Below are 27,090 nucleotides of genomic sequence, written 5' to 3'. Positions count from 1 at the left end.
CATTACCAGTAATTTTCTCACAAATATCTTGTATTAAAATGAACAGACTATTAAGTCACTATTGCCTGTATTGTACAATTGCTTACTTTAAGACAGCATCTTATGTTTCGTCAGCTAGTTAATAAGAGCATATTACATGGAATTGGCAACAGGGTTTATCCATAGGAGTGGAGGAGCAGCCTATCCATGCACAAGTGTTAGGTAAATGACATTTTATATGTACCCAAAGGATGGATTGCTCAGAAGGCTGTTATCAAAATTAGAGGTGCCTCCAAATGTTTGGATTAGCGTGTGTCAAGATTTCATATTGTTTCTCTGAAAAGCAACTATAGGAAAAACTCAACATGATTCATGCATTAAGATATTTAGGTTTGAACATAGTAATGTTAATAATAGCAAAATTTTCGTTGTGAGTCTAGTGTTTTAACGGCTGAGCCATCTCTCCAGACCAGAGGGATTCTTGTTTATTTTTTTCTAGGTTAAGATTTTTTATCGGGGTTATCGCGCGCTCTCGCTCTCTCTCTCTCTCTCTCTCTCTCAAGTGCAGGAATCACATACATATTACACCCCACCAGCTTTAACTGTCTGAAGTTTATACACACAAAGCAAATATTTACATTGACCACAGGAATAGCTTCCTAGGTTGCCATAATGCAACTTCTCCTCCTACTCAATTTAATTCATTTTTAAAGATAAGGGAACAGGTCCAGGAAGCTAAAATGGAGTAAACATTTTTCTACAGGTAATTGAAGCTAGAATAGCCTCATCCTATTTTTTTGTAAGAATGATAGCAGTAGTGATTACGTGTGAGTGAAACTAGCGTAGCTGACTATCAAAATACCCGATAAGCAACTTAAAGGAGGAAGGGTTTACTTAGGCTCTCAGTTTCAAAGATTTCATTCCATAGTTGGCTGGTTCCTGTACTACATACCTGAGACAAGGTTGAACATCATGGCAGGAAGTTTATTGTAGAACAAAGCAGCTTACAATGTTGGGTATGGGTGGAAAGCAGAGAAGAAAAGAGAGGAACTTAAGACCAGATGCACACTTCTACGGACCTCCATATAACAGTGGGCCCCGCCTTCCATTGTTTCAACCCCAACAGTCTTCTAAATTCATCAGTGAATTAATCTGTTGATAAAGGTAAAACCTTCATGACAGGATAATTCTAGAATGTTTCCCTTCAAATTCTGCTTCTTGTGAGGACCAAGCCCTCATGATGTTCAAACCATGACACACAGAGAAACCTTGGGTTCTTTAGATTTTTTTGTCAATTTCTAAAACAGGCTTAGTGTGTTTGAAGTCCTGAGTAATCCCCAATGCATGTGTGAACACAAACAGAGAATTTTGCTACTAAATTATGACCTTAAGAAAACTGTCTCTACTTATCAGTGAATTTCTCTTTAACACATGATACATGTGTAACAGAATAATGCCAATCTGTGGGTTGCAACCCCTTTGGGGGAGATCACATATCAGATATTCCGTATATCAGATATTTACATTATGATTCATAACAGTAGCAAAATTATAATTATGAAGTAGCAATGAAATAATTTTATGGGTGGGTCACCACAGTATGAGGAACTGTATTATGGGGTCACATTAGGAAGATCAAGAACCACTGATCTAGATTATTTTAGTAGTCTTTTAATTGACCTAGCTGTACTTATTTCTTAACATAGGAATTTTGTTAAAATTGTATTTTTATTTTATTTTTTTGAGACACAGTCTCTTTGTGTCCTGAAACTCATTCTGTATTTCAGGTTGGCCTTGAACTCACAGAGATCTGCCTGCCTCTGCCTCCGGAGTACTGGGATTAAAAGCATCAGCCACCATATCCACAACATCCCTGTTGAGTTATAGCATTTTTAAGATATGGACTATCATATTAATTATTAATTAATTTTTCACAAACTGCTAAAGTTGGGTAGTTTTCTCTATACATAAAAAGATGTGCCAGCATCCTCAACCAAACACATAAAAGCCAAATTCTGGTTTTAATGTGAAAAATAAAACGGTAAAGGTTTTTCTGTAAAGATTTATAGCTGTGGACTAGATAGAGATTTCTTAAACTGTATGCATAACAAAATAAAAATGCTTCCCCTTTGCTTCTTGTTAATAAGCCCACCTAAAACCTTATACAGTTTTCTGGACAGGTTGCCTTATTTTACCATTGGAAATTCTTTTTCTTCAGTGCTTTCGTCCTTGTATGTGATTTCCCTCTGTATACTGTCAATATGTTTTATTATCATTGGTTAATAAACTGCTTTGGCCTGTGGCAGGGTAGAATATAGCTAGGCAGGAAAACTAAACTAAGTGCAGGGAGACAGAAAGTGAAGTTAGGCAGATGCCATGTAGCTGCCAAAGGAGAAATATGCTAGAACATTACTGGTAAACCACAGCCTTGTGGCCATACACAGATTAATAAAAATGTGTTAATTTAAAATGTAAGCGCTAGCTAGGAATACACCTGATCCATTGGCCAAACAGTGTAGTAATTAACATAATTTCTGTGTAATTATTTAGATCTGGGCAACTGGGAAGCAAAAGCACCATCTCTCTGTCTCTATACACACACACACACACACACACACACACACACACACTATCCTTTATTGCAGGTTATCTTCAAGAAAACTAGCCCTCCTTCTGATTCCTTGTTATATGATAGCTCTATAAGTTTTAAAGCACAGACACTAAACTCCAGTCATGTCTCCTTTATAGGCAGAGATACTCAAAGTTTGATCTGGATTTCAGATTCTTTGTTTGCTGTCTTGTGACTTCAACAGTGTTCTTATGATTTGGAAGATAATGAACAGAAAAATACCATTGGCTCCTTTTGCTGAGATATTTTGACTAGGTAGCCTCTAAAGTCAGTGTTCTTTTATCACCTTGTTTTTCTTAAGTGTTGATGAAGTCACCTGACTACTTTCTTTAAAAAACAAACAAACAAAAAACAAGCTCAGCTCTTTCCATACAATAAGAGATGGGAATGTCTGAATCCCCAGGATCTGCTGGATTCTCCCTGTATAGCTCTAGTCTTGCATTTTACTTAGGTGTTTGATTGGCTTGTATGACAATGTTTCCCTTTTATCCTTAAGAACACTTGTTCTTAAGGGTTAGACAACATTAATCAGTATCTAAATGAAAGCCAGCTTGATGATTCTAGAACTATGTGTTGGGCAGAGTACAGCTTAAATTTGCAAGACTACATTTGTTAGTGCTTGCCCAAAAGGATGTATTGTTCTCAAAATACCTACCCCAAAGTGCCTTCGGTGTTCCATCTTCATATTCTGGTGGGAGTGGAGTCTGCAGCTCTAGATTCCCCTGTCTCCTCTCACACCACTCATAGTTCATTTGAAGGCTGGCCACGTGGCTCCTAATCACCTACAGTGCCTGTCTCCCTGCAAAGTTGCTTCCAACCACTTTTGTGAATTGAAAGTAAAGATAATTGCTCTATTTGGGGTGCAGACTGGCTTTATTTAACTTGTGGTATTTAAAAAAATGTTATGTAAACTATAAACTGTATCCAATGAAAACAGCAGTACTTACATGATTTATCACTTCCCCCGGTGAATTGTATCTATCATTTTCTGTAAGTTAGCACTAAGAATCTTATTTTTCTGTTTCTCATTTTTCAGTGAATTGTAGCATTTTCTGTAAGTTGGCATTAAGAATCTCATTATCCACTGTTTCTCAGAGTCACTATGTCATAAATATTTGGAGGAATCCAGCTAGTACGATTTCAAGGGATAGTGTCCTTTACAGACTCTTGTGTTTAGAATCTTGGTGCTCAGATAGTGACATTGTTTTGGGAGGCTGTGAACTCTTAAGGATATAGAGCTATCCTAGCAGAAAGAAGCTGCCAGTAGTAAAGCCTTGAAGGATAAATCACCCTAGGTTCCAGTCTGGCATCTGTTTATGGGTCTGTCAGGAGCTAAGACACGAATCCATGCCCTACACTTCAACCACTGCTGAAAGAGCAGCCCCAGCTTCCTTGCCTTCCCCACCATACTGCACTGCATTTACAGAAATTGGATGCCAGAATGATCTTTCCTCCCTGATGTTTCTCAAGTCAGTAATTTGTCACAGCAACAAGAACAGTAACTACAGTACAGACTCAGGCTCCTCTATCCAGAGAATTTGCAATAAAGCTATATCACTCTACTCCCAGAGATCCACCTAAATCTACATCCTGAGGGATGGGGCTAGAGCATACACTACCACACCCAGCTCCAAACTTTTTTTTAATGGAAAGACAAGTTTATTAATCTTCTATTTTTATGTGAATAGATGTTCTGCCTTTATGTGTGTCTGCCTATACATCATGTGTGTGTTGGCTCTCCTGGGACTGGAGTTACAGACAGTTGTGAGCTGCAATGTGGGTGCTGGGAATTGATCTCAAGTCCTCTGGAAGAGCAACAAGTGCTCTTGACCCCTAAGCCGTCTCTCCAACCCCCAGCTCCAAACTTTTAAGTCCTTGGAAAAATAACTAGTTCCACATGGTGAAAGATGAAATGAAATCATACTTATATTTCAAAATCTCATTTGAATAAATATTTTTATAACAAGCCATTTATTGTATTAAATGAGACTTATAATGTATAATACTTAATCTTGTTAATTTTCATCCCCTCTGAGCTGAATATATCTGTAAAAGGAAGATAGTTTAGAAATATTTATAGACACGGTTTTAAAAGTTAAAATATTTGAATTTTTTGTTATTATTGTGGGGATGGATGCACCCATGCCACCATTACACATATGGAGGTCAGAGGACAACTTGGTGGACTTGGATGTCTCCATCCCTCTTTCATGGGTACTGGGCATCACACTCAGGTCATTAGGCTTGCATGCTAAGCCATCCGCAAGATCAGTTTTATCTCAAATTCAGCCTCTCTACAAATCACTAACAGTCTAAAGGGCTTTGTTGATGCTCAAGTTAATATCTACATGTTCTATTGTTTCCTTTTTTACCTTGACTTTTAAATTTCTTATTAGTATATTTGAGTCTGAGTACAATACAGTTTAAGTTGTTGGTTCACTTTGTAGTCTTTCAAAGCTTGTTTTTAATTGACAAGTAGTTGTATTTATGGCTTATAATGTAATATGTTTTGTAAATGATTGTATCAGTTTTGTCTACTGATAACTGATATTTGATGATGCGAAATTTCTAGGGTACAAAGGGCTTGGTGAGTATTTGAGCAATGAAGTTGATATTATACTGTTTTACGTGACTGTCTGCACAGATGTAGTGTCTGTTTACAGTGCTAACATAGTCTCCCAATTCTTTCTGCTAAATATATGAGGTCTGAGCTTGTTTACATTGACAGCCATTTCTTAAAGATAGTAACTATGAAAGTTTTCTTGTGTTTGTTTGTTTGTTTGTTTGTTTGTTTGTTTGTTTGTTTGAGACAGGGTTTATCTGTAGCTTCAGAGCCTGTCCTGGAACTCGCTCTGTAGATCAGGCTATCCTCAAACTCACAAGAGAACTGCTTCCAAGTGCTGGGATTAAAGGTGCGCACCATCAGTGCCTGACCTATGGAAGATTTTTAATATTTCACAAACTAACTTATCTTTTTTTTTTTTTTAAAGAATGCCTGTAAATGTAGATGCGAACCTTTTATATTTTTCCCCCCACTGAACTCTACAGGTCATTCTTTATATGAAAAAAAAAATATCGTAATAATGGAGCTGTAGCTGCATGTAGTGGTACACACCTTTAATTCCAATACTCAGGAAGCAAAGGCAGGAGGATCTCTGAGTTTGAGGCTAGTCAGTGAGCTCCAGGAAAGCCAGGACTACACAGAGAAGAATGGAACTATGAGTTCTAGTGCATGCCTGTGGTCAAGTCATGATTGGGAGACTGAGCCAGAGGAATTGCCATGAATCTGAAGCTAGCCTGGGCTCTCTAGCAAAACCCCATCTCAAAAAAGAAAAGGAAAAAGAAGACAGAATGAGAATGTGAAACAAATAGACCACATTTATTATCAGTCTTTTTTTTTCTATTCTAAATTTGCTTTTGTGTGTTGCCTCTACTTCACCAGAAAAATGTATTGTGTCCCAGTAGCGAACAGGCTCAGAGATACTATCCTTGGCTGTTTGGTAATAGCTAGACTCCTCTGTATCTATGGTGTTAGTTGATGGTAGGTTTAAAGTTTTCCAACGTGGACCACTTGTGCATCTGATCTTTGTGTAAACTTTTAAAATTAACAGATTGTCCATTTTATTCTGCTACAATCTAATAACTCAGAGTATAACATGTAATTGTACTAATGTTCACATAATCTCCAAATAATTTGGATGAATTTTCATCATATTTAATTACATGATTATTTTTTTACCTTGAAATGGAGGAAAATATCTTGGCATTGTTTTTCTCCCATTTTTCATGTCGTCATCATCAAGTGGTGTTATCTTTGCTGAAGTCTTAAGCAGTATGTTGTTGTAATGAACTAGATTGTATTTGCAAGCTTATGTTACTGAATATACTTAGACTATTAGAAACAAATGAGTGGGTGCTAGAGAGATGAGCCAGAGGTTGAGTGCATAGCTGCTCTTCCAGAGGACCAGGGTTTGATTTGCAGCCATGTGGAGTATCACAATTGTCTTTTAACTCCAGTTCTTGGGGATCCAATGTCCTCTTCTGATTTTTGTGAACACCAGGCACTCGTGTGGTGCACAGATATACATGTAGGCAAACTCTTCATAAAATACATAAAATAAAATGAAATTGAAGATATTGTAAGAAAAATAAAGGTTGTCTGAATGTTCTGTATACAAATTAGTACAGTGGCTGGAGAGATAATCAGTGGGTGAGATGTCTGTGTATTCTATCTCCAGTACCCACATCAAAGCTGGACATGCTTGTAATGCAGTAGGGATGGGGTAAGAGACAAGAACATCTCAGGATTATTGGGTAGCCAGCCTATCTAAAACAGAAAGGTCCATGTTCAGTGAAAGACTCAGAAGGTAAGCCGGAGAGCAGACGATATCTGGCATTGACCTCTGGTTAGCATACTTGTACAGACAGATGGATTCACCCACACACATAGGTGCACTCATGTATATACCATAAGCATAAGCACACATTCACACTCAAATGATGTGCACACATAGACATAAAAATTGCTGTTGTCATTTGCTGGACCTGTGAACTATCTCCTGTCTGTCCCCTCAACAACTGCCAGAACTGTCCTAGGGTTGGCTGGCTAACTTCTGAACTGTGACTATGGGACATTTTGAGGAATTCTAAAGGAGAGTTAGTATTACTAGAGACTGCAGCAAGGAGTAAGGCAATACCTTTGGAACTAAGTGTGACCTGTAACTAGCCACCTGCCATGTGTACAACCTGGAAAAAGCTGCATTATCAATACATTCAAGATATTTGCTCATGGCTCTCTGCCTATAAAATTGAAAACTTTCAGCAGACAAGCAGATAAACTGCTTTTATGTCCATAACGAGACAGCAATAGAACTTAGCAAACTAGTTATCAGTTTATCTTAAATATACAATATTATATAAAATGCAAATTCAAAAGGGTATATACCATATAATTCCATTTTTTCCAATGCATTCAAACTGTTATGTGTATTGTTTGAGTGCATGAATGTACACTCATTCACAAACTGTACATGAGACTCACAGGCAACAGCTTTCTAATAGAACTGCATGCATGCATGCTCATTCAGCTTTGTCTGTACTGTTTTCATTTTTGAAAGAAAAAAATGTCCAGTTTGAAACAAATATGTATAAATATTCTGAGTCATGTTAACTATTTAGGTGTCAAATATTTATTGAGTCTAAATTGAATAGTTTTGAAGCTGAACTGATTATCCATCAATGAAATTTTTAACACAAAGTTGTTTTCTTTGTTTTATAGGAAAAACATCAGAAAGAGGCTCATTTTCCCTGTACAGCAGAGACTCCGGTTTATCAGGCTGTCAGGTAAGTTTAGTAAGACTTATATGTACAGAATGATAGAGAAGATAGAAATTTATCCACATAATTTCACAATTGTATATTCATATAATCTTGTGACTTCATGTAGTGAGGTTGTTTTGTTTTTAGCAACTTAACATACCTTCTTTTCCATTGTCCTCCTCTTAAAATGGTTTTCTTTCCCCAATTTATATTTTTTAGCTTCTGTTTAAATGGAGACAAAGTAGACAAACTTTCTACTGCTTTCTAAAATACATCTCACATCTAGAAATGATTGTTTTTTCCAGAATTAACCTTAGGAAAAGCAAATCGTTGGTACATACAGCAAAGAGCTTGTGATTTAGCATATGTTAACTTTAATGTGCTGTACTGGTGACTTTGTTGTGGTTATGAGAAGTGCTTTTCATTGCCATTGTACAGCTACGAAGTGTTTCAGGCCTCAGCTGCCTTTGACCTTGTTCTACTGACCTGGGTCCTGAGCATATCTTGGGAAATTCAAGAGTTAGAAAAAGTAAAGGTGTTGTAGGCATGGTGGTGCTCCCCTGTAGTTGTGACACTCCAGAGCCTGAAACAGGAAGGCCCTCAAGTTCTAAGGGCTGCATGCAAGACCCTGTCTGATAATAATGATGTTGGTAGTCATGATGAGCAAAAACCAAAGCATATTAACTTTCGTTCAAAGAAAAACCTGTATTCTAGATAACACGTATTTTAATGGATTAGCAAAACTATGCTAAACTAACTTAAACATTGTCATATATATTCACAAATGACAAAAATACAAGTGAATATATAAATGGCAACTACAGAATTATATCTAAAGCCCCCCCCCTTACTTTTTTTCTTCAGTAGCATCCCTCAAGGAACATTAACTCTACTGCTAATACATATAAAATGCTGCTGACATTCTGCAGGATTCAGGGTAATTTAATAATGCTTGATGGGCCTTACTTCAGGTTAAGATGATATAACAATACATTGCTAAATGAGTCTTCTTATATTACCTTCAATTGTAGAACTGATAGGCCATTAAATGGAAGGGGTATAGTAGTTTTACTGGAAGCACTGATAGATTATTGTGCAATTGAATTTTTAATTGATCCTTCACAGAGGATAGTTACATCATTTTTAATTAATAATAGGCACAGTAACTTTTAAACTACCTAGTAATTTGAGCATTCTTTCGTCATTATGATAGTTTTTCTCTTGATACTTATACAGATATTTGTTTGCACAGCTTAAATAAATTATTCAGAACATGAAAAGTTAGCAGTGTTAGTTTTTTTCCCCAGAAGTTTAAAGTTTTATCTAAGTTCATTATTAAGCCCTTCCTTAGGAACAAGAACTTTAAAAATTCAGTTAACTCTTCTGTGTGTGTGTGTGTGTGCGCGCGCACGTGCATTTGTATTGAAAATTATTAGTGAAATTATTAAGAAAATGTAGGGGCTGGAGAGATGGCTCAGTGATTAAGAGCCTGCTGCTCTTCCAGAGGTTGCAAGTTCAATTCTCAACAACCATATGGTGGCTAACAACCATCCATATTGAGATCTGGTGCCTGCAGGCAGACATACAGGCAGAATACTCTATAAAAAAAATAAATATTTTTTTAAAAAAGAAAAAAAAGGAAAATGTAAGTGACAAATGTGTTTACACCTGTTGAGAACTTAAAAATAAGTAAAGCAAAATAATGTGTAAACTTAGAAATAAATTTATATAAATGAAAATACTAGGTGCTGGAGAGATAGCTGAGCCATTAAAGGCAGTGTCTGCTCCTCCAGAAATGACTGGCTTGATCCCCAGGACTTACACAGCAACTCACATCCAACACCCTCTTCTGGCCTCCGTGGTCACCAGGCACTCAGCTATTACACAGATTTCTGTGCAGATGAATACCTGATGCATATTAAAAAAAGAGAGAGAGAGAGAAAGAAAACAAGATTTGAAGATCTTTTTCTCAGTAATTGTCTCAATAACCATACAAAATCTTAATAATAGAGCTGATTTAACTCTCAACAACTTGGCCTTATTGGTACTTACAAATCTCTACATCCCACAGTTGAAGAATGTTTCTTTCAAGGACACATGTTATTACAGTCAAAAGATATGATTCTCCCAAAAAAAAAAAAAAAAAAAAAAAAAAAACACCACCAAGAAAAAATAAAGGTAGTACAGTGACTGGCGTAGGCTTGTAATCACAGATACTCAGGAGCCTGAAGCAGAACCACTCATAAATCATATGAGTCCACGAGATTGAGGCTAACCCTGTGCAACACAGCCAAATCCCATCTCCATGATGAGGGAGGGAGTGAACGAACATACATATATAATCTATTCTAATCATACACCCCATTACTCTCTTCTCCTCTCTTGCAGAACTCCTTCCTAACATATTTTTCTTTCTATTTTCATGCCTATTCCCCCACCACCACCAAAAAAGAAGGAAGGGAGGGCAGAAGGAAGGAAGAAAGAAAGATAGAAAGTCTGCTGAGTTTAATTAGTCTGGTTGCATGAGGGTAGATATGAGTGAGTTACTATGTCATGGGCCACTTACAAGTAGGTACAACACTGAAGAAAGTGATTTCCTATCTTTACCTACTTGGGGGAGGAATGGGACTCCTGTGAGACTCTCTTCCCTTCTTGATGGAATATTGACAGACCTAATCTTGTGTGAGTAACCACAGCTATTTTGAGCCTTCCTTAGGAAACTTGTTTTAGTGGTGGGTGCAGATAATGCAGAAACTCTTTTTAACTAGTCAAAGTTTGGAGAGAAAAATGACTGCTGAGTGTTTAGCCCCTAAGCAAGACATCTCTATCACTTCTAGGGACTGTGGTAGAGGAATGCTGGAAGCACTCGAATATGAGGTGTACTAATAAACTCAGCACTTGTGGTTCCTAGATGGAGTTTTTGTTTCCTCTAAACAAAGAGAAGCCAAAATTTAGAACATATCATATATATTTTCTAAAATTATAATTTATCTTCTAAATTTAAATTTATAAATAAGATATATAGCACATATATCTAATAAATCTTGTGTATAAAGTATATGAAAGTTCATGATATTGTAATATGAAAAGTTAACCCAATTTTTTAAATGGATTTGAGCACTTGAACAAACATTTTATAAAAGAAGAAATATAGTAGGTTGGTTCACATGTGGACACCACATTATAGCTATCTGGTGCATATGAATTAAAATTGTCTTGGCATATCACTACACATCCACCCAAATAACTAGATTTAAGATAATGAACAACGTCAAATATGGAGCAACCTCAGCCTTTCATGTTGATAGTGGGACTATTATATGACACAGTGACTTCAGAGGACTATTACTAATTGTTTTTTAAACTTAAATATTCAACTACACTATATCCTACAATATTATTGATGAATATTTTTCAAAGGAAGATGAAATTATTCATAAAAAGATTAAGTAAAAAAGGTGCATAGCAGTTGTATACATATTATCTTAAAACTGGAAGCAACCCAGATGTTCAGTAACATAATGGATAAAAAATCTTGTTCTGTGTTCATCCATTGAATATTGCTCAAAAAATGTAATGAGTTGATGACATAGGTGGAGGGACATTTGAATCTCAGTACAGCATGTAAGAGTAAGCAGATCTTGAAATACTTTATGTATGAGTTTATATTCAAACATCTATAAAATGGCAAACCTGTCTATTGATAACTTAATCTCTGGTTACCTCTGGAAGGAATGTTTTACTGGGTAGAGCATGGGAATGATTGATGTCTTAATATGTATTCATCAAAACTGATGGATAAATTGAATGCTCAAACATTTTATTGCACATAAGAATATATACTTCGAAGCTGGCTGGTGCTGGCGCACGTCTGTAATCCCAGTACTTGGGAGGCAGAGGCAAGTGGATCTCTGAGTTTGAGACCAGCCTGGTTTACAGAGTGAGTTCCAGTTCAGCCAAGGCAACCTAGAGAAACCCTGTCTTGAAAACCAAAAAAGAACAACGAAAAGAATATATGCATTAAAAAAAATTAAAGTGGAACTGAGGGTGGTAAAATTACCTATAATCCCCAGACTTGAGAGGTGGAGTCAAAAGGGACAGGAGTTCAAGTCCTGCTTCAAATATTTTGTGAATTGTGAGTTCAGGCCTGAATGAGACACTGTCTAATATGTTTGAGGAGGGAGGATATTTATTATAGCTTCTAAAACTAAAGTAGTAAGAAATAATTTTTAATAATTTATTTGTATTTTATGTACATTGATGTTTTGCCTACATGTATATCTATATGAGGGTGTCAGATCTCCTGAAATAGGAGTTGTAGACAGTTGTGAGCTGCCATGTGGGCGCCGGGAATTGAATCCAGGTCCTCTAGGAGAGTAGCCAGTGCTCTTAACCACTGAACCGTCTCTCCAGCCCCATAAGTAAGGAATAAATTTTAACAGCAACCAAAAATATCTTTAAAACCTCCACTGAAAACTAGCCAGTGCTTCAAAATGTAGGTCATCTCAGCAAATGGGTAGCTACACTACTATCCCATCTTGATTATATTCTGATATTATAAGTTCTTTCCAAATGGATCTAAAGGTTTTAAGGCAACCTCAGTTATTGTCCTGTCAGGGATTACTTTGTGTGAGAATTAACAACTCACTATAAAAGCTTTAGAAATACAAACGGCCTGGAATATGACAAGCACTGGTTTTTGGGTTTTTTGTTTTGTTTTGTTTTGTTTTGTTTTTGAGTTGAGCAAAGTCGAAGAATTTATCAACTTAACTATATGACTTAGTAAAAAAAACAAGCTATGGTAACTAAGCAGTATGACACTAGCATGATTAGAAACCCATTAGCCAGGCCAAGACGTCCAGCACAATAGAGCTCAGAACTTATAAACATTTGACTGATCTTTTGATTTTCAGTTGTATTTTTCCAAAGAAAATATGTGCATATCTATATGGGCAAATGTGAGCATCATTCTTTCTTTACACTAAACACCAAAAGTGATGATTCCTGGGCTTGAATACAGAACCTAAAACTGTAAGATTTTTAAGAAAGAAAATGCAAGAATGTCTCACCAATGTGATGGTAAGCAAGGATAAAACCAAGAGAAATAAATTCAGTTAGACTTGATCAAAACTAAAGGATTTTACTAATCAAAAGTTAACACTGTGATACAAAAGCACTGTGAGGCTTCTATGGTTTTAGTTGGAGTTTTTGCTTGTTTGTTGTTGCTTTGAGATAGGGTTTTTCTGTATAACAGTCCTGGTTCTGTTATTATCTGTGATGCTGGCTGGGTAGAGCCTGTTGCTTCTTTTTTGTTTTGGGTTGGTTTTTGGATATTTTCTTCTTCTTCTGGTTTTTCAAGACAGGTTTTCTCTGTGCAACAGCCTGGCTCTCCTGGAATTCACTTTGTAGACTAGGCTGGGCTTGAACTTGCAGAGATCCACCTGCCTTTGCCTCCTGAGTCCTGAAACCAAAGGCATGGTACCACCACTGCCTGGTGGTTACAAGTTTGCAGTCTCTTTCTAGGCTGTTTTCTGTGATAATTTCGAAACATAATCATTTTTATTTGGGAACAGATTCATAGCTATAAATTATTTCAGAACCTAAGTAATTAATTGTTTTGACTTCTAGGTAGACTTTTACTTAAGGTCATTATTCTCTTATAAATTTCTGCAAATTTTAATAAATTCTTTAAGAATTTTGAGATGACGATTCTTTACTTTTGATGTTCTTTTATTGAGTGGAAAATGTCAAGGAAACAAGTCCATGTATAAGACTGTTTGGATTATAAGGAAATGAATTAAGTATTTTTTTATTTTGCTTTATAAATAAAGAATTGATCCAAGCAACAGACTAAAAGATCTGCCCTCCACAGGCTGGGGGAATCAAGCTATGTATGTGTAGAAGGTAATAAAAATTATTGAATAATTTATAATAAATCTCAAATTGTGTTGCTATAATTTGACACTCAGAAAAATTTGGATAATCTTTATATAAGGAGAAGTTTTTAAAAGATGTAAAATTCGAAGGCCATACATGACAGATTAAATTTGACATAGTAAAGGGGTGGCTTGCTGGGGAAAGACAGCATAATCTGTACATCCTGGGTTTTTCTGGTTCCTTTCTCGTAACCCAGCAAAACACAAATATGAAGGTGGTTGCGTATTTCTGCTGCTTTATTTATTTCATAACAAGCAGAAGGTATCAGTCACTAATCTATTATGCATAAAAATCACCTTAATGTGTGTTCTAACAATAACAGCATTTTTGTTTGGGTTGGATGGAATATTTACTTAATATTGTGAGATGGCTGGATTTTTTTAAAGAAAAGGTTAAATTTACACACAATGTAATTCCAACACTTGATGGTCAGAGGTAAGAGGATCAGCATTTGAACCCAGCCCTGATGTCTTAGTGATTCTGGCAAGTCAGAGTTACATCAAACAAGATCACTGAGAGGTGGCTTAGCAACTTAGAGTGCCTATACTCTTGGAGACGACCAAGGTTCAGTGCTCAGCACTGACACTGATGGCTTACAACCATAAGTAAATTCATCTTACCAGTAAATAGATGTGTTAAGATGATGTTACAGAACTAATTTAAAGGAGAATCCAAACAGTGATTCTCATTGAGCAAAATACAGACCTGAATGCTCATTTTTCCTGGGAGTGTGGGAAGTGGATGTGTTGAAGATGGTATAGGTTGTTCATCCCTCTACTAGACAGAACTATTTCTCAAGTCATGACAGTTATTTTGCATTGCTACTAGTAGTTTATAACTTGAGGAATTAAAATTGCTATTAGAGTATGAACAGATAACTTGTAGGAGAATGCCGTAGACTAAGTTAGCAGGCTGCCAGCCAACTCCACCTACTTTCTAATTAGAAAGTGGCTATTTCCATTAATTACAGGTTAGCAGAATCTTTCTGCTTCAGTGTTAGAGTTGGGTAGTAGTAGCAGAGATGGTCAGGCCTGCTAGGTTTGTCCATTTTCTCTCTGGTTCTTTACAGAACTCCTTCCGCTCTTGATACTAATTTTCTATCAAAATATTGTTTTTCCCAAGCAGTTATATGTTTTTGATAATTTTTATAATCAGCGCCTGTCATTTGTGACCAGTGTTATACTAGCCTGTTCTTTTCCCAAGAGGCTTAAAGATAAAGGTTTTAAAGGAGCACTCCAGTTTTTTCTTTGTATAACAACAAACTTACAGTGGTTTGAGTGAAGTGTCTTCATATTCTCAAACACTTGAAATTTGGTCCCCAGGTGGTAGTGCTACTTGGAAGGTTTAGGAGTTGTGCCCTCCTGGAGGAATTTTGTTACTGGGGTCAGGCTTTAAGAGTTTAAATACTTGAACCACTCTCAGTTTGTTATCTCTGCTTCATGTCAAAATGTGAGTACTTGATTCCTGCTTAGCCAGCGTGCCTGTTGCTTACTGCCATGCTTCCCCACCGTAGAAGACTCTTATCTCTCTGGAACAGTAAGCTAAATAAACTTTTCTGTAAGTGGCTTTGGTCATTTTTTTTTATCATAGCAATTGTATAATAACCAATACAAAACCCACTGTATGTATCTTGCCCTTAAATTTCCAAACAGACATCAGTTAATCAAAACTCACTCAGTGAAGAAATTACAAATTGTTACAAATTCTACCATATGGAGAATATAAAGAATTTAGGGTGTTTAATTTTAAGAAGCAATAGGAGGGGTTGGGGAGATGGTTTCGTCAATACAGTGCCTGCCCCACATGATTAAAGACCTGAATTTGGGTTCCCCAGGAACCAAGTAAATAATGGTGTATGACATCATGTATCTAGATTAGGAAAGGGAGATCAGCAATAGGTGCCTGGAGTTCACTTTCCAGGTACCCTAGCTAGATAAGAGCCAAGGTTCATGAAAAGTCCTTGTCTCAAAGTGAGTTTGAGAGCAGTAGAAAACAGCTGACTTCTGGACTGGACACATAGCACATATATACACACCTGCCTGCATACTTGCATACCCATACACAATCATGTACATGTTCAGTCCTCACAACCCACATGATAGAAAAAGCTGACTCCAGCAAGTTTTACACACATGCACACACGCACGACTACTTTTTCTCTTTCTCCCACCCTCCTTTCTCTCACATGCACAAATAAATAAAAATGTAAAGATTTTAAAGTAAGAAATACAGTTTTTTAAAAAATAAATTCTGTGATCCATAGTGACAAGCAAAAGGCTTTCTAATTGGTATTGGTGGTCCATCTAAGGCAGGAACCAGAATTTATTTACACTAAATTATATATACAAATATTCTTACTATGTTCGTAACCGGTAGCGTAAATGCCTAATTTACTAAAAAATAAAATAAAAAACAAAAACAAAAAACTCCTTCCTAGAGAGAGATGCAAGCAACATTACACTACATTATTTTTTTTCTCCAAAAATCAAGACATAATTCCACTGAAGTTCACCCTGGGAAACAAATAAGTTCATTAGACTTCCTTGCAGAGCATAGGTAAGGGTTTTCTTATAAGAGTGTAGGTGATGTTTCTTCCCTCAGCAGGCCATAGCTGGAAAACCTTTACCCAGCAGGGATGAGAGCTTCCCTGTAGCATATAGATGAACTTCTTGTCTCCCCATTCTGTATACTCCAGTGCCTCCCCCAGGCCACATACAATTAAGGGATAATTGCATTCAGCAGGTAGTATCTGCAGGTTACTCAGATGAGGGTCTTATGACCCTTCCCACTCCTTCATAAGAAAGTGTAAATTGTCAGCGAGCCCGATTGAATACTCCTGTTTGTAAGGGAATGCAGCTGAACTTCCAGGATGGTAGTTGGTTGGCTTGAATGACAGTCACTCACATCACAAAATAGCAAGTGATAATTTGATAGAGTGATTAGATTTGCAGGTGTTTGCACAGGTTGCTGTGGGAGATGCATAGTGGCCTTTATTTTTTTAACCTTATGGTCATTATTTAGTTTGGTCACTGAAATACTCTATGAAAAAACATTGGTGATGCTGGTTGCTATCTAAGGAACTAGAAGCCCCAAGTTCTATTATCTACCTAAGATGAAATAGCTTATAAAAGTCAATGCTTAGGAGAGAATGGTTGAAGTCATTATCTTCTCAAACATGCATGATATTTAAAAACATAGAAATGATAAGTAAATACTCAAGAATTAATGTTGAGATGATATGATATGTAATGTGTTAGAAAATCTGGCTAATTGTGGCTAGTTACTGACCTAGGAAGGCATTCAGAGCAGTCTGTGTTCTGTTATAGTATCCCTGAACATGCTCCCTTCCAGCTCCCACCCTGAATTAATATATTGTCCAAAGTGTTGGTAATGATTTGAAACTATGCAGGTTACACAAAGCGTTTAATGAAATCTTGTCTTAGACAAAACACTTGTGAGGGCTGTAATTAACAACTTGTTTTCTGCAGTTCTATTGATTACTCATTCATGATCCTTTGTTCTCAGAGTGATAACCACCAGCATGAATGCCGCTATCTGATGAGATTCTCAGGACAGAATTTTTCAATAGCTTGTAGATAATTGCTGACACCCCTGAAATTTCAATGTAAATGAATTAGCATCACAATACAATTATTTTAGGAATGTCAGTATTTGCCAGAGTTAAAACTTATTGCACTCTGTTTTTTAGTCATTTGTAGGAAATTAACTGACTGATATCTTAAAGCCCATTTATTGTTTGACTTGAGTTCTCATCCTTTCAGAGTTTGCATTAAGTGCAACTTTAAGTGAAGGACTTCTTGGTCACCCTGCAGTTGCCTGTCATAATCTCTGAAACTTCAAGTTGCACTACAGTCAAACTGCTGTGATTTTTGTTCTGAAAATGAAAAAGTGCACATAAAAGAAAAATTGCTGTAACATTTTCCTAATTTTGCTCTGAGAACAGTTTTGTGTCTTGATCATTAGCAGGAGAGCTTGAGAGCCAAGAATGGAGCTATGGCCATGATAGTGCTTTGTTCTCTGTTTAGTTTAAGCATGTTCCCTCCTTGAATAGACAAACCTTTTGAACATCTGTCTGCCTTTATGTTATAAGACTGTGTACTGTTTCCTGAATGTAAAGGAGGCATGAAATTAGCCACTGCATAGGCAATATGCAGCAGGTATATTTTGAGATACGTAACTCTAGTATCCCCAATTTTAATTTCCTCGAAAGCAAATTAATGATAAGGACTCAGTACATCAAGCTTTTAATCATAAAATAATACTTACTAAAAAAAAAAAAGACAAAAGGAAAAAGATGGACTCTTATTCCACAGACCAGACTGACCTCAGTCTTTTAGCCCTTCCATCTTCGGCTTTCCAAATGTCAGGATTATGACATTTACTTGCATATAAGTAAAATTTGGCCATCTTCTTCCAATGTCAAGGTGATTACAGTAAAGAAGTACAAAATGACCGAAATGATGAGTCACCACCTCCAGCCTGGTGCATATAGTTTTTGACATAGGGTTAATTAGGCCCTTATTTAACCTGAAGCTAGAAATAGTATATTTATTTAGTATTCACACCAATCCATTTTATGGTTAAAAAAAAAAACAAGTAATCTGAAAAAGCAAGAATATATTTGCCATCTGCTTATATTTTTTCTTTTAAAGATAACAAATACCCTTATTATTGCTGTCTGACTCTGAATCCTTTTAGCTGTTGTTTTGCATAAATGTTCTTCTTTCTTCCTATAAAATTACATTTATAATCTTTTCAGGCCTAGCAGTTTACTTTAATAAACGATGTTGACCAAGCTCATCTCTTTATTCCTTTACTTCACTTTTCAGGGCATACGTAAACTAAGGAGCTTTCTTGAGCTCACATTTAAGAGCCCAGGTAACTCTTGCCCATGAAGAAGGAGAAAGACCTTAAAGATGAATCTCACACAGATTACTAAAGTTCTTTATAGAGAAGTTAGTCTTTTTTGTTTCTGGTGTGTCATATATAATTCAAAATGTTACATACTAGAGGCTTTTTATATGATATAGATACTAATTCATTGATTTAATATTGTTTAATATCTTTTTTACAGATGAAGTTCTAGAAGACTATGAGAAAGTTTTTTTTTTCTAGTGGTGTACTAAGAAATGAGTGCTATCTTGTTTCAGAGTATTAGTTTTGTTCTGAATAAGACAGCTTGTATGAACAAAACTGGTTTGTTCGGTTCTCTATCCTCTGGGACATTAGTATTCTTTCTGCTTAAGATACCTCTAGGCCAAGATCAGTGGTAATCAATATTGCTTCTCTTTTATTTTAACGCAGGCAGAGAAGTCAATAATATGAGCTGGTATCTAATTTTAGGAGAATAAAAGTAAAATAGCTCATTATATGTGTTTGGTGTTAGGTATTTGTTTAAGGAAACAAATAAGAGAAATTCTATGATTTTTTTATTGGTATATTAAAATGTAAGACTTTTATAATTTTGTCTATTTTTTGGAATATTTTCCATTGATTTATTGGGCATGGTTTTATTTATTTTCAGGTCCTTTTAGATGAAATTGTGTCCTAAACTTGGTCTTTATTTCTTTCAGTGCTGAATTGGGTCTATTTGGTTAACAGGATAAATTAATGATCTGAAGTGATAAGGAAATAACCTCCACTGTGTCTACTTGCATTACTCATTTGAGTCATGAGATTTTAAAAACAGGGAAAAAATTATTGCTCTGATTCAGACAGTGAAGTGAAGTAACAGCCTCTGCATGTTCTTGTCATCAATAATAATAATGAAATAAGAAGATTGGGCATTTCCTTTCCATGTTTGTCTATAGTGGAAGAAAAGGCTTATCAACACTAGTTAGTAACAAGCATTCATTTTTCCCTTTAAGTTTATTTTGTCTTTTTCATCCTATAGTCAATACACATTTCCAAGTCTCCTAGTTTGTCCTCTGTCCAGGCTTTTATTTTAAAAAGTTAAAACCCAAAGAAAAGGTAGATAAGAGTACACTTCATATTATATATTCTTCATCAAGATTTATCAGTTAACATTTCACTTTTCAGTGTGTGCAGACACAGAATCATGGGCGAACATTTGATATTTTTCTGTTCTTGATTGGGCTAATACAACTTGAGTATATTCTTTGGCTTTGAACTCTAATTGTCACCTCTCCCTCCACTGGTTTGCTACTTTTGTCTCTTCTCTCTTCATCTAGCCTTACATTAGCCATTGGGAGTTACACCCAACTGATAGAGATATGAATAATTTGCAGTGATATGGATTTTAGGCAGTTTATTTATTTTTTAACCAATGACCTTCCTCCATCACCCAACAAGCTTGAGTTTAGGGAAAATCAGGTCTTTTGAAACCTCACACTGTTATGTGGGAGAAAAAGTATTTATGCCTAAGAGATAGAAAATTAAGTACTGCTTACCTTATTTCTTCATACACAAAGATAAACACAAACACACAGAGATTTTCCATGGAAAGAGAAAAGTAAAAGGAATGTTCTATGATAACCAAGTCATCATCCATACTTACACTGTTAAACCTTGCCCTTCCTAGGGCATACATGGAGAGAAGAGGGAAGATTTATTCATGTAAACCATTTGCCCAATGTCATAATTATGTTTTGAACATAGGTGGCTAGTTTGCCTTTACTTTCTCTAGGTCATTAGTATGTATATTGGCTCTCCTTATACAGACATGAAATCCACTTTTCATCATTTCGGTCATTTTGTACTTCTTTACTGTAATCACCTTGACATTGGAAGAAGATGACCAAATTTTACTTATATGCAAGTTTGTCCTTTGTGTGTGTGTGCATGCATATTATTACCTAAGCAAACAAATCTTTCTGACCTGAGCCCTTTAACCCACCATTGAAGTCTCGGATTAGGGGTCAAAAAGCATATTCTGTAAAGGGCTAGAGAGCTGGATTCTAGGCTTGCCAGCCTGATTGTCTATTATGATGCTCAACTCTTCCACTGTAACCTGAAAGGTTATAGCTGTTACAGAAATCAGTAGCAGCACTGTGTTTCGTTGAAAGTAATTTCAGAAAGAAGTCCAGTTTGACTGACAGAATGTCACTTGTTATATTAAAAAGTTTTTATAGCAGGAGGACAGTGAGATGGTTCAGTAAGTATAAAGTACATGCTAAGCAAGCCTGGTAACCCTACTCAAGTTCATTCCATGGAACCCACATAAAGGTGGAAGGAGAAAGCCAACTCCACAAAGTTGTGTTCTGACATCTAGACATGCACCATGGCATTTGCAGGCTCACACACACACACTTTATATATATATGAAGCATTATTCTATGTATTTAAANATATGTCATTAGTTTTTATTTTTTTAATTTAAGGCTCTGTATGTGGTTCAACAATTAAGAGCACTTGTTACTCTTATAGAGGACCTGAATTCATTTTCCAAGCACCCACGTGATGGCTCACAACACCTTTAACTCCAATTCCTGGGGATATGACACTCCCTTCTGAGCTGCTAAACACTAGGGATGCTTATGGTACACATACATACATGCAGGCAAAGCACTCACACACATGAATTTTTAATTAATAAAAGATTGTTTCAATAAGAATTTGTATAGCAAAAACAGTATAAAAGGTCTGATAAGAGAAATATTCATGCCTGTCTCTTATGTATTCGTTTTATATGTTCGATTAACTGCTTCCTCTGTCTTCATGTGAGAAAATACTGATAAAATTATCAATGGTAGTCAGTCTGACATTGAGCAAAAGAACACTCCTACTTAAAGGAATTCTTAAGGTACATAACCTGTACTTTCAAGCATGTGGAGATCGTATGTTCCCTGTATTTTGATATCACTATTTGCCATTTAGAGAATGCTGCATTTGCTTGTCAAAGGGAAAATAAAAAAACAGATGTAGTGACTAAAATTTATGTATAACGTCTGTGGGAGACAATGACTTCTAGGTCCCTGTTCTCAAACAGAGCATCATTGGAAGACCCATAGCTAAGGGTTTGCTGTGTGAATAGGAAATAAATACATGTGTGATATTTACATTTAAATTGCTTGTTTTCTCTCTTTTCATCATTACTTTTGGAACTTTTTGATTTTGTTTTGTTTTATTTAGTCAGAGTTTCTCTGTGTAACAGCCGTGGCTATCCTGGAACTAGCTCTTATAGATCAACCTGGCCTTGAACTCACAGAGATCCGCTTGGCCTCTGCCTCTTAAGTGCTGGGATTGAAAGGGTGCACCACCACCACTTTTGTGTCCAGTCACCACTTTCTCTCCTAGTTTGTTAAATGTTGTCTGTTGGAATTTATATAATTGATGCTAAATAGTTGCATTGATAGTGTATAGTCTTTATTCACATGTCATATTTAGTAACTAAAATTACTTTCACTTGGCTACTACATTTTATGTGTGTGTGTGTGTGTGTGTGTGTGTGTGTGTGTGTGTGTGTGTGTGTTCTGTCTGAAATAGAATTTGCTCTTTGAGGAATCTATATTCTTTTGACTTAATTTGGTTTTATTTTTTTGTTTTTGTTTTTGACACAGGGTTTTTCTGTGTAATAGCCCTGGCTGTCCTGGAACTTGCTCTGTAGACCAGGCTGTCTTTGAACTCACAGAGACCCACCTGCCTTTAAAGGCCTCCCAAGTGCTGGGATTAAAGACGTGCGCTGCCGCCACCACCTGGTGACACTGTGTTTTTAAAACTATTTCTGAAGGCTGTACAGACAGCTTTTAGATGATACAGTACTTTGTTTCATGTGTGCTTGTAGCATCGTCACATGAGCTGTAAAGAAGTTAACATACCTGAAGACAGCTTTGCAAATATAGGAGATAAAGCAAAGGTGATAACAGAGGGACATTCACAACAGAAGCAGTTGCACAAAAAGGAAGTAGCTAGCCTTACACAGCTGCATGCAAAGCTGTGCATTCCTCCTAGGGTCTGAGACAGAATAGTGACAAGCCCAAGGCTACCTTTGGCACATAGAAATATCAATGTCGAAAAGTGCAGAAGCAAACTCTGAAATAAGAACCCTCAGTTTGCAATTTTATAAACTAGAAAAGAGAAAGGAACCTGGAATATAGTTCAGTGGTTAACAGTACCGGTTGGTCTTGTAGAAGAACCCTCGTTTGAGTCCCAGTACTCAGTTTTTCACAACCACTGTAGCTTTAGTCCCAGGGCATCTGCTGTTCTCTGCTGGCCTCCCTAGGTACAAGGCACACTTGTGGTACACAAAGATACATGCAGGCCAAATACCCATACACATAATATAACTTAATTAAAAAGAAGCTAGAAAGAAAAAACAGACTAAACTGGAAGGCGGGGATGGGGGTGGGATATAAAGATAAGAACAGATAGAAACACAACAGACTAAGACAACAAAGTAAAAAACTTGGTACTTAGTAAGATTGGGTGATCAGCATTTAGGAGGCTGAGCAGAATTGCAGATTTGTGTCCTGCCTAGTCTATATAGTAAGTTCTAGACCAGCATCGGTTATATGCAATACCTTATTTTTACAAATATTAGAAGTTGAAATGATCAACAAAATTGGAAAACATATTTGGATTAGTAAATAATAACTTAAGTCAGAAGCAAAAGGGTCACATTGCTACTGACTTCATAAAAATAAAAAGAAGTAAATACCACAAGGAGTTATATGCTAGTACATATTTTAGATGAAATGAACAAATTCCTAGAAACATACTGTCAAGACGGACTCAGACTTAAATAGCGAGAACGAGAATCAGTAATAGAAGTCTTTGCCGTTTAGGAAGGTCTAGAGCCAAATGGCTTTTCCAGTAAAGTGTCGAATCCTTCAAAGAAGAAACAAGGCTACTGCTTTTGAAACACTCCCTCCCTTCTTTAGGGGCAGCTTTGTACTGATACGAAAGCCACAGATACCACAAGGAAAATGAACTTGAAGACCATTATCTATTTCAAATATCAATACAAAATTTATTCATAGAATGCTAACACACTGAAGACAGCTGTATAAAGTTTAGACACTATGACCAAGTAAATATGTCCAAAAAATGCAAAATGGCTTAACATAGGAAAATTGATCAATATAACTTACCATAGTAATAAATAACATGAAGGGGGGAGCAGAATGTCAAAAATCAAGTCAAGCAACTGATGGAGTGGGAGTGTGCACCAAAAAAAACAAAACAAACAAAAAAAAAAACACTAAAAAACTAGTACCTCTGCCATGTAGAGCACAGGCCTTTAATCCCAGCACTTAGGCATCTTGACCTATAAAGCAAATTTCAGACCAGGTGGGACTGCATTGTGAGACTGTTCCATGCCCACACAAAAACAAACGAAAAACTAGTATCATGATACGACCATTTAGTAAGGTAAGAATAGGGAGCTAGAGAGAAGGCTTAGTGGTTAAAAACATTTGCTCTTCTTCTTCAGGACCTTAGTCCAGTTCCTAGAACTCATACCAAGTAGCTCACAACTGCTTATAACTCTGTCTTCAGGGGTTCTGGTGCATTTATGTGCATGTATGAGCTCACACATATATAAACGCATAAATCTTAAGAAAAACACAAGCACTCAGGAGGCTCTCTGTGAGTTCGAGGCCATCCTGGTCTACAGAGCTAGTTCCAGGACAGACTCTAAAGTTACAGAGAAACCCTGTGTCAAAAAAAGGAAAAAAAAAAAAAGCTAACAATAGGAAGGAACTTCTTCAACTTGGGAAAGGTATTTTTTTATGAAAAACAACCAATCACATATTCAAAATTAATATTGAAAGCATTTCCCTAAAACAAGGCTATTTTCACGAACTCTTACATTCAGCAATGTATTGGAAATTCTAGGAGAGTTTAAAGAAGTAAAACTACCCTCATTTGCAGAGAATTTGGCCTTTTCTCTAGAAATGTTTACAGGATTCACCATAAAACTATTAGAGCTAAGAGCTCTACACTTTAGAGATGGCTCAGTGGTTAAGTGCACATTCTGTTCTCTCAGAGACCCAGGTTTGGTTCCTGGCACCCAAATCAGGTAGCTCATGACTACCTTTAACTCCAGCTGCAGGGGATTCAGTACCCTCTTCTGGACTCCACTAGCACCAACACTTACCCTTCTCCCCATAATACACACAAGATGAATGAACTTCAAAACTGTCATACTAAGTAAGTCATGTGTAGAAGGTTATATTTACATGGAATAGCCAGAATAGGTAAACCCACAGAAGCAGAAGGTAGAGTAGTGGTTGCCATAGGCTGAGGAAAGTAAAATAAGGAGTTACTGCTTAGTATGTGTGGCCAGTCGAGAGGAATGACTGCTGTAGGGCTGTGGAACTTCCTTCAGACAAGTCGTGAAACTTAGTTTTTCTTGACTATTAGAATGGGGGCAGTGGCTAGAATACCATGGCTGCTCTTCCCAGGTTCTGCTCACTCTGAGTAGAGTTTATTCTTTTAGTATGTCATAATGCTCAATACTAAGAACATGAAGGTGACAGTAAGGGTATTAAGTATATAGCGGGAGAGTAGCAGTAAGCTGGAGGAATCATGTTTTCATGCCTGAAAGCATCCTCTGAGGTCCCTTTTCACCACCCTTCCCCAGTAAAGTCATTTTCTCTTTCTTGTCTCACATTGGTATGATACTTTTTCATTTCACCTGCCAGAAAAATCTCAGACCAAATTCTGCCAACTATAACCTCATTTTGTTTGTGATGAGATCACTAAATCAGTGATTTAGGTTAGAACTGTTGAATCTCTAAATTTTCAGTGATGGACCCATGTTTTATCCCTAACTTTTATCCTCTTGATGGATTTTTTCACTCACATTTTGGATACCTAGACATTAGGAAACCTAGACTATGTTAACAGACTTTAAATCTAAAGAGAGCAGGAGGGTATGGGTAGTTAATATGGGTCAGATAGAACAAGATACAGTTTTATCAGGGAATCTGATACATGTGACAGATCTTGGGTCTTGTGCTTGAGTCCAAGAAGCATAAACTGAACAAGTCTGTTGTAAGGGGGCAAACCAGCACATGGAGCAGAGTAAAGAGCCATGAAACTGGACTACTTTCAACCTACAGTTCATATGGTGGGTGGTATATCATCTAAAGCATCTGGGGCATTGTGCTCTCTGCCATTTATAAGAAACTAAAGAGAGTCTAGAGGACCGTGTCAGGGATAAGGAGAAAGGACACCTTTCCCCCTCAAAACAAATGAAAGAAAGCCAGAGGGATTAGTCTTATAAATATGGGCACTCTTCAAATGGTAAGAATATCCAAAAAGAAAAGGGAAGAAAACATAGTCAGCAGCCCGTGTGATCATGAAAGCAAAGTCCAGGTGACTGCTTTCAAAAGTATTCCTATAATTAAAGGATCCAATCACAAAGTCGCCAAAATTAATGAGTCTACACAATTACTAAAAAGTAGACAATTACTAAAACGTAGTGGCATACACCCTCAATCTCAGCACTTGGGAGACAGGCAAGTGGATCTCTGAGTTTGAGGAAAGCCAAGGATACACAGAGAAACTGCTGCAAAACGAAATAAAAAACAACAAAAGGCAGGCAAGAGAAGGGTAAAGAAAAAGGATGGAGTTTAAAACTAGTGAACTAATTGAATTTTAAAAGTAATTATTGATTACTTCTAAATTTTAAGGCATTGATAAAGTTACTGTCAGTAATTCAAAAGTGATGTGTTTGGTCTGTAGTAGCAAGATGACTTGTTTCCTTGGCCTTGTTTTATAGTCCAGTCTCCTGAGACAAGATCTAGGACTTGGGAGCCCAGCACAGCTGTCTTCTTCAGGAAAACCTGCAACACCATACTACTCATTCTCTGCCACAAGTTCTAGGAGAAGACCTCTCCATGACTCTGTAGCTCTAGGTGAGTGTTTGACTTGTCTGCTCACATGTCCCACTTCCTTAGTCTGTACTTGTGACTGTGCTTTTAATGAGAAGAAATATACTTTCTTGGCCATCATTTGTATATCAAGGTATATGTACATATAAATAATATACAGACTGAGTATTCCTAATCTAAAATCCAAAGTGCTCTAAAATGTGAAACCTATTGAATATTGACATTAGAAATGTCAGAATACTGACCATAGAAAATTTTTTAAAATATTTATTTATTTATTATGTATATAATATTCTGTCTGTGTGCATGTCTGCAGCCAGAAGAGGGCACCAGACCTCTTTACAGATGGTTGTGAGCCACCATGTGGTTGCCGGGAATTGAACTCAGGACCTTTGGAAGAGCAGGCAA

At 36.6% G+C, this 27,090-nt stretch overlaps 1 protein-coding gene across 5 annotated transcripts in view; it reads left to right on the top strand.

Annotated features, from left to right (window-relative positions):
- Tcf12 (transcription factor 12) overlaps positions 1-27,090 on the top strand; it is a 268,114-nt gene that overhangs the window by 167,119 nt on the left and 73,905 nt on the right. For all 5 annotated transcript variants that reach the window (XM_050127365.1, XM_050127384.1, XM_050127395.1 and 2 more), the window contains 2 exons: positions 7,887-7,951; positions 26,571-26,706. In XM_050127365.1, the coding sequence (XP_049983322.1) occupies positions 7,887-7,951; positions 26,571-26,706 (201 nt within the window). The remainder of the gene's footprint in view (positions 1-7,886; positions 7,952-26,570; positions 26,707-27,090) is intronic.

Source organism: Alexandromys fortis, unplaced genomic scaffold (genome assembly GCF_014885135.2).
Source record: "Alexandromys fortis isolate MF-2015 unplaced genomic scaffold, M_Fortis_MF-2015_v1.1 scaffold_22, whole genome shotgun sequence".
NCBI lineage: Eukaryota > Metazoa > Chordata > Mammalia > Rodentia > Cricetidae > Alexandromys > Alexandromys fortis.
This window is presented reverse-complemented; position numbering and strand designations above follow the sequence as displayed.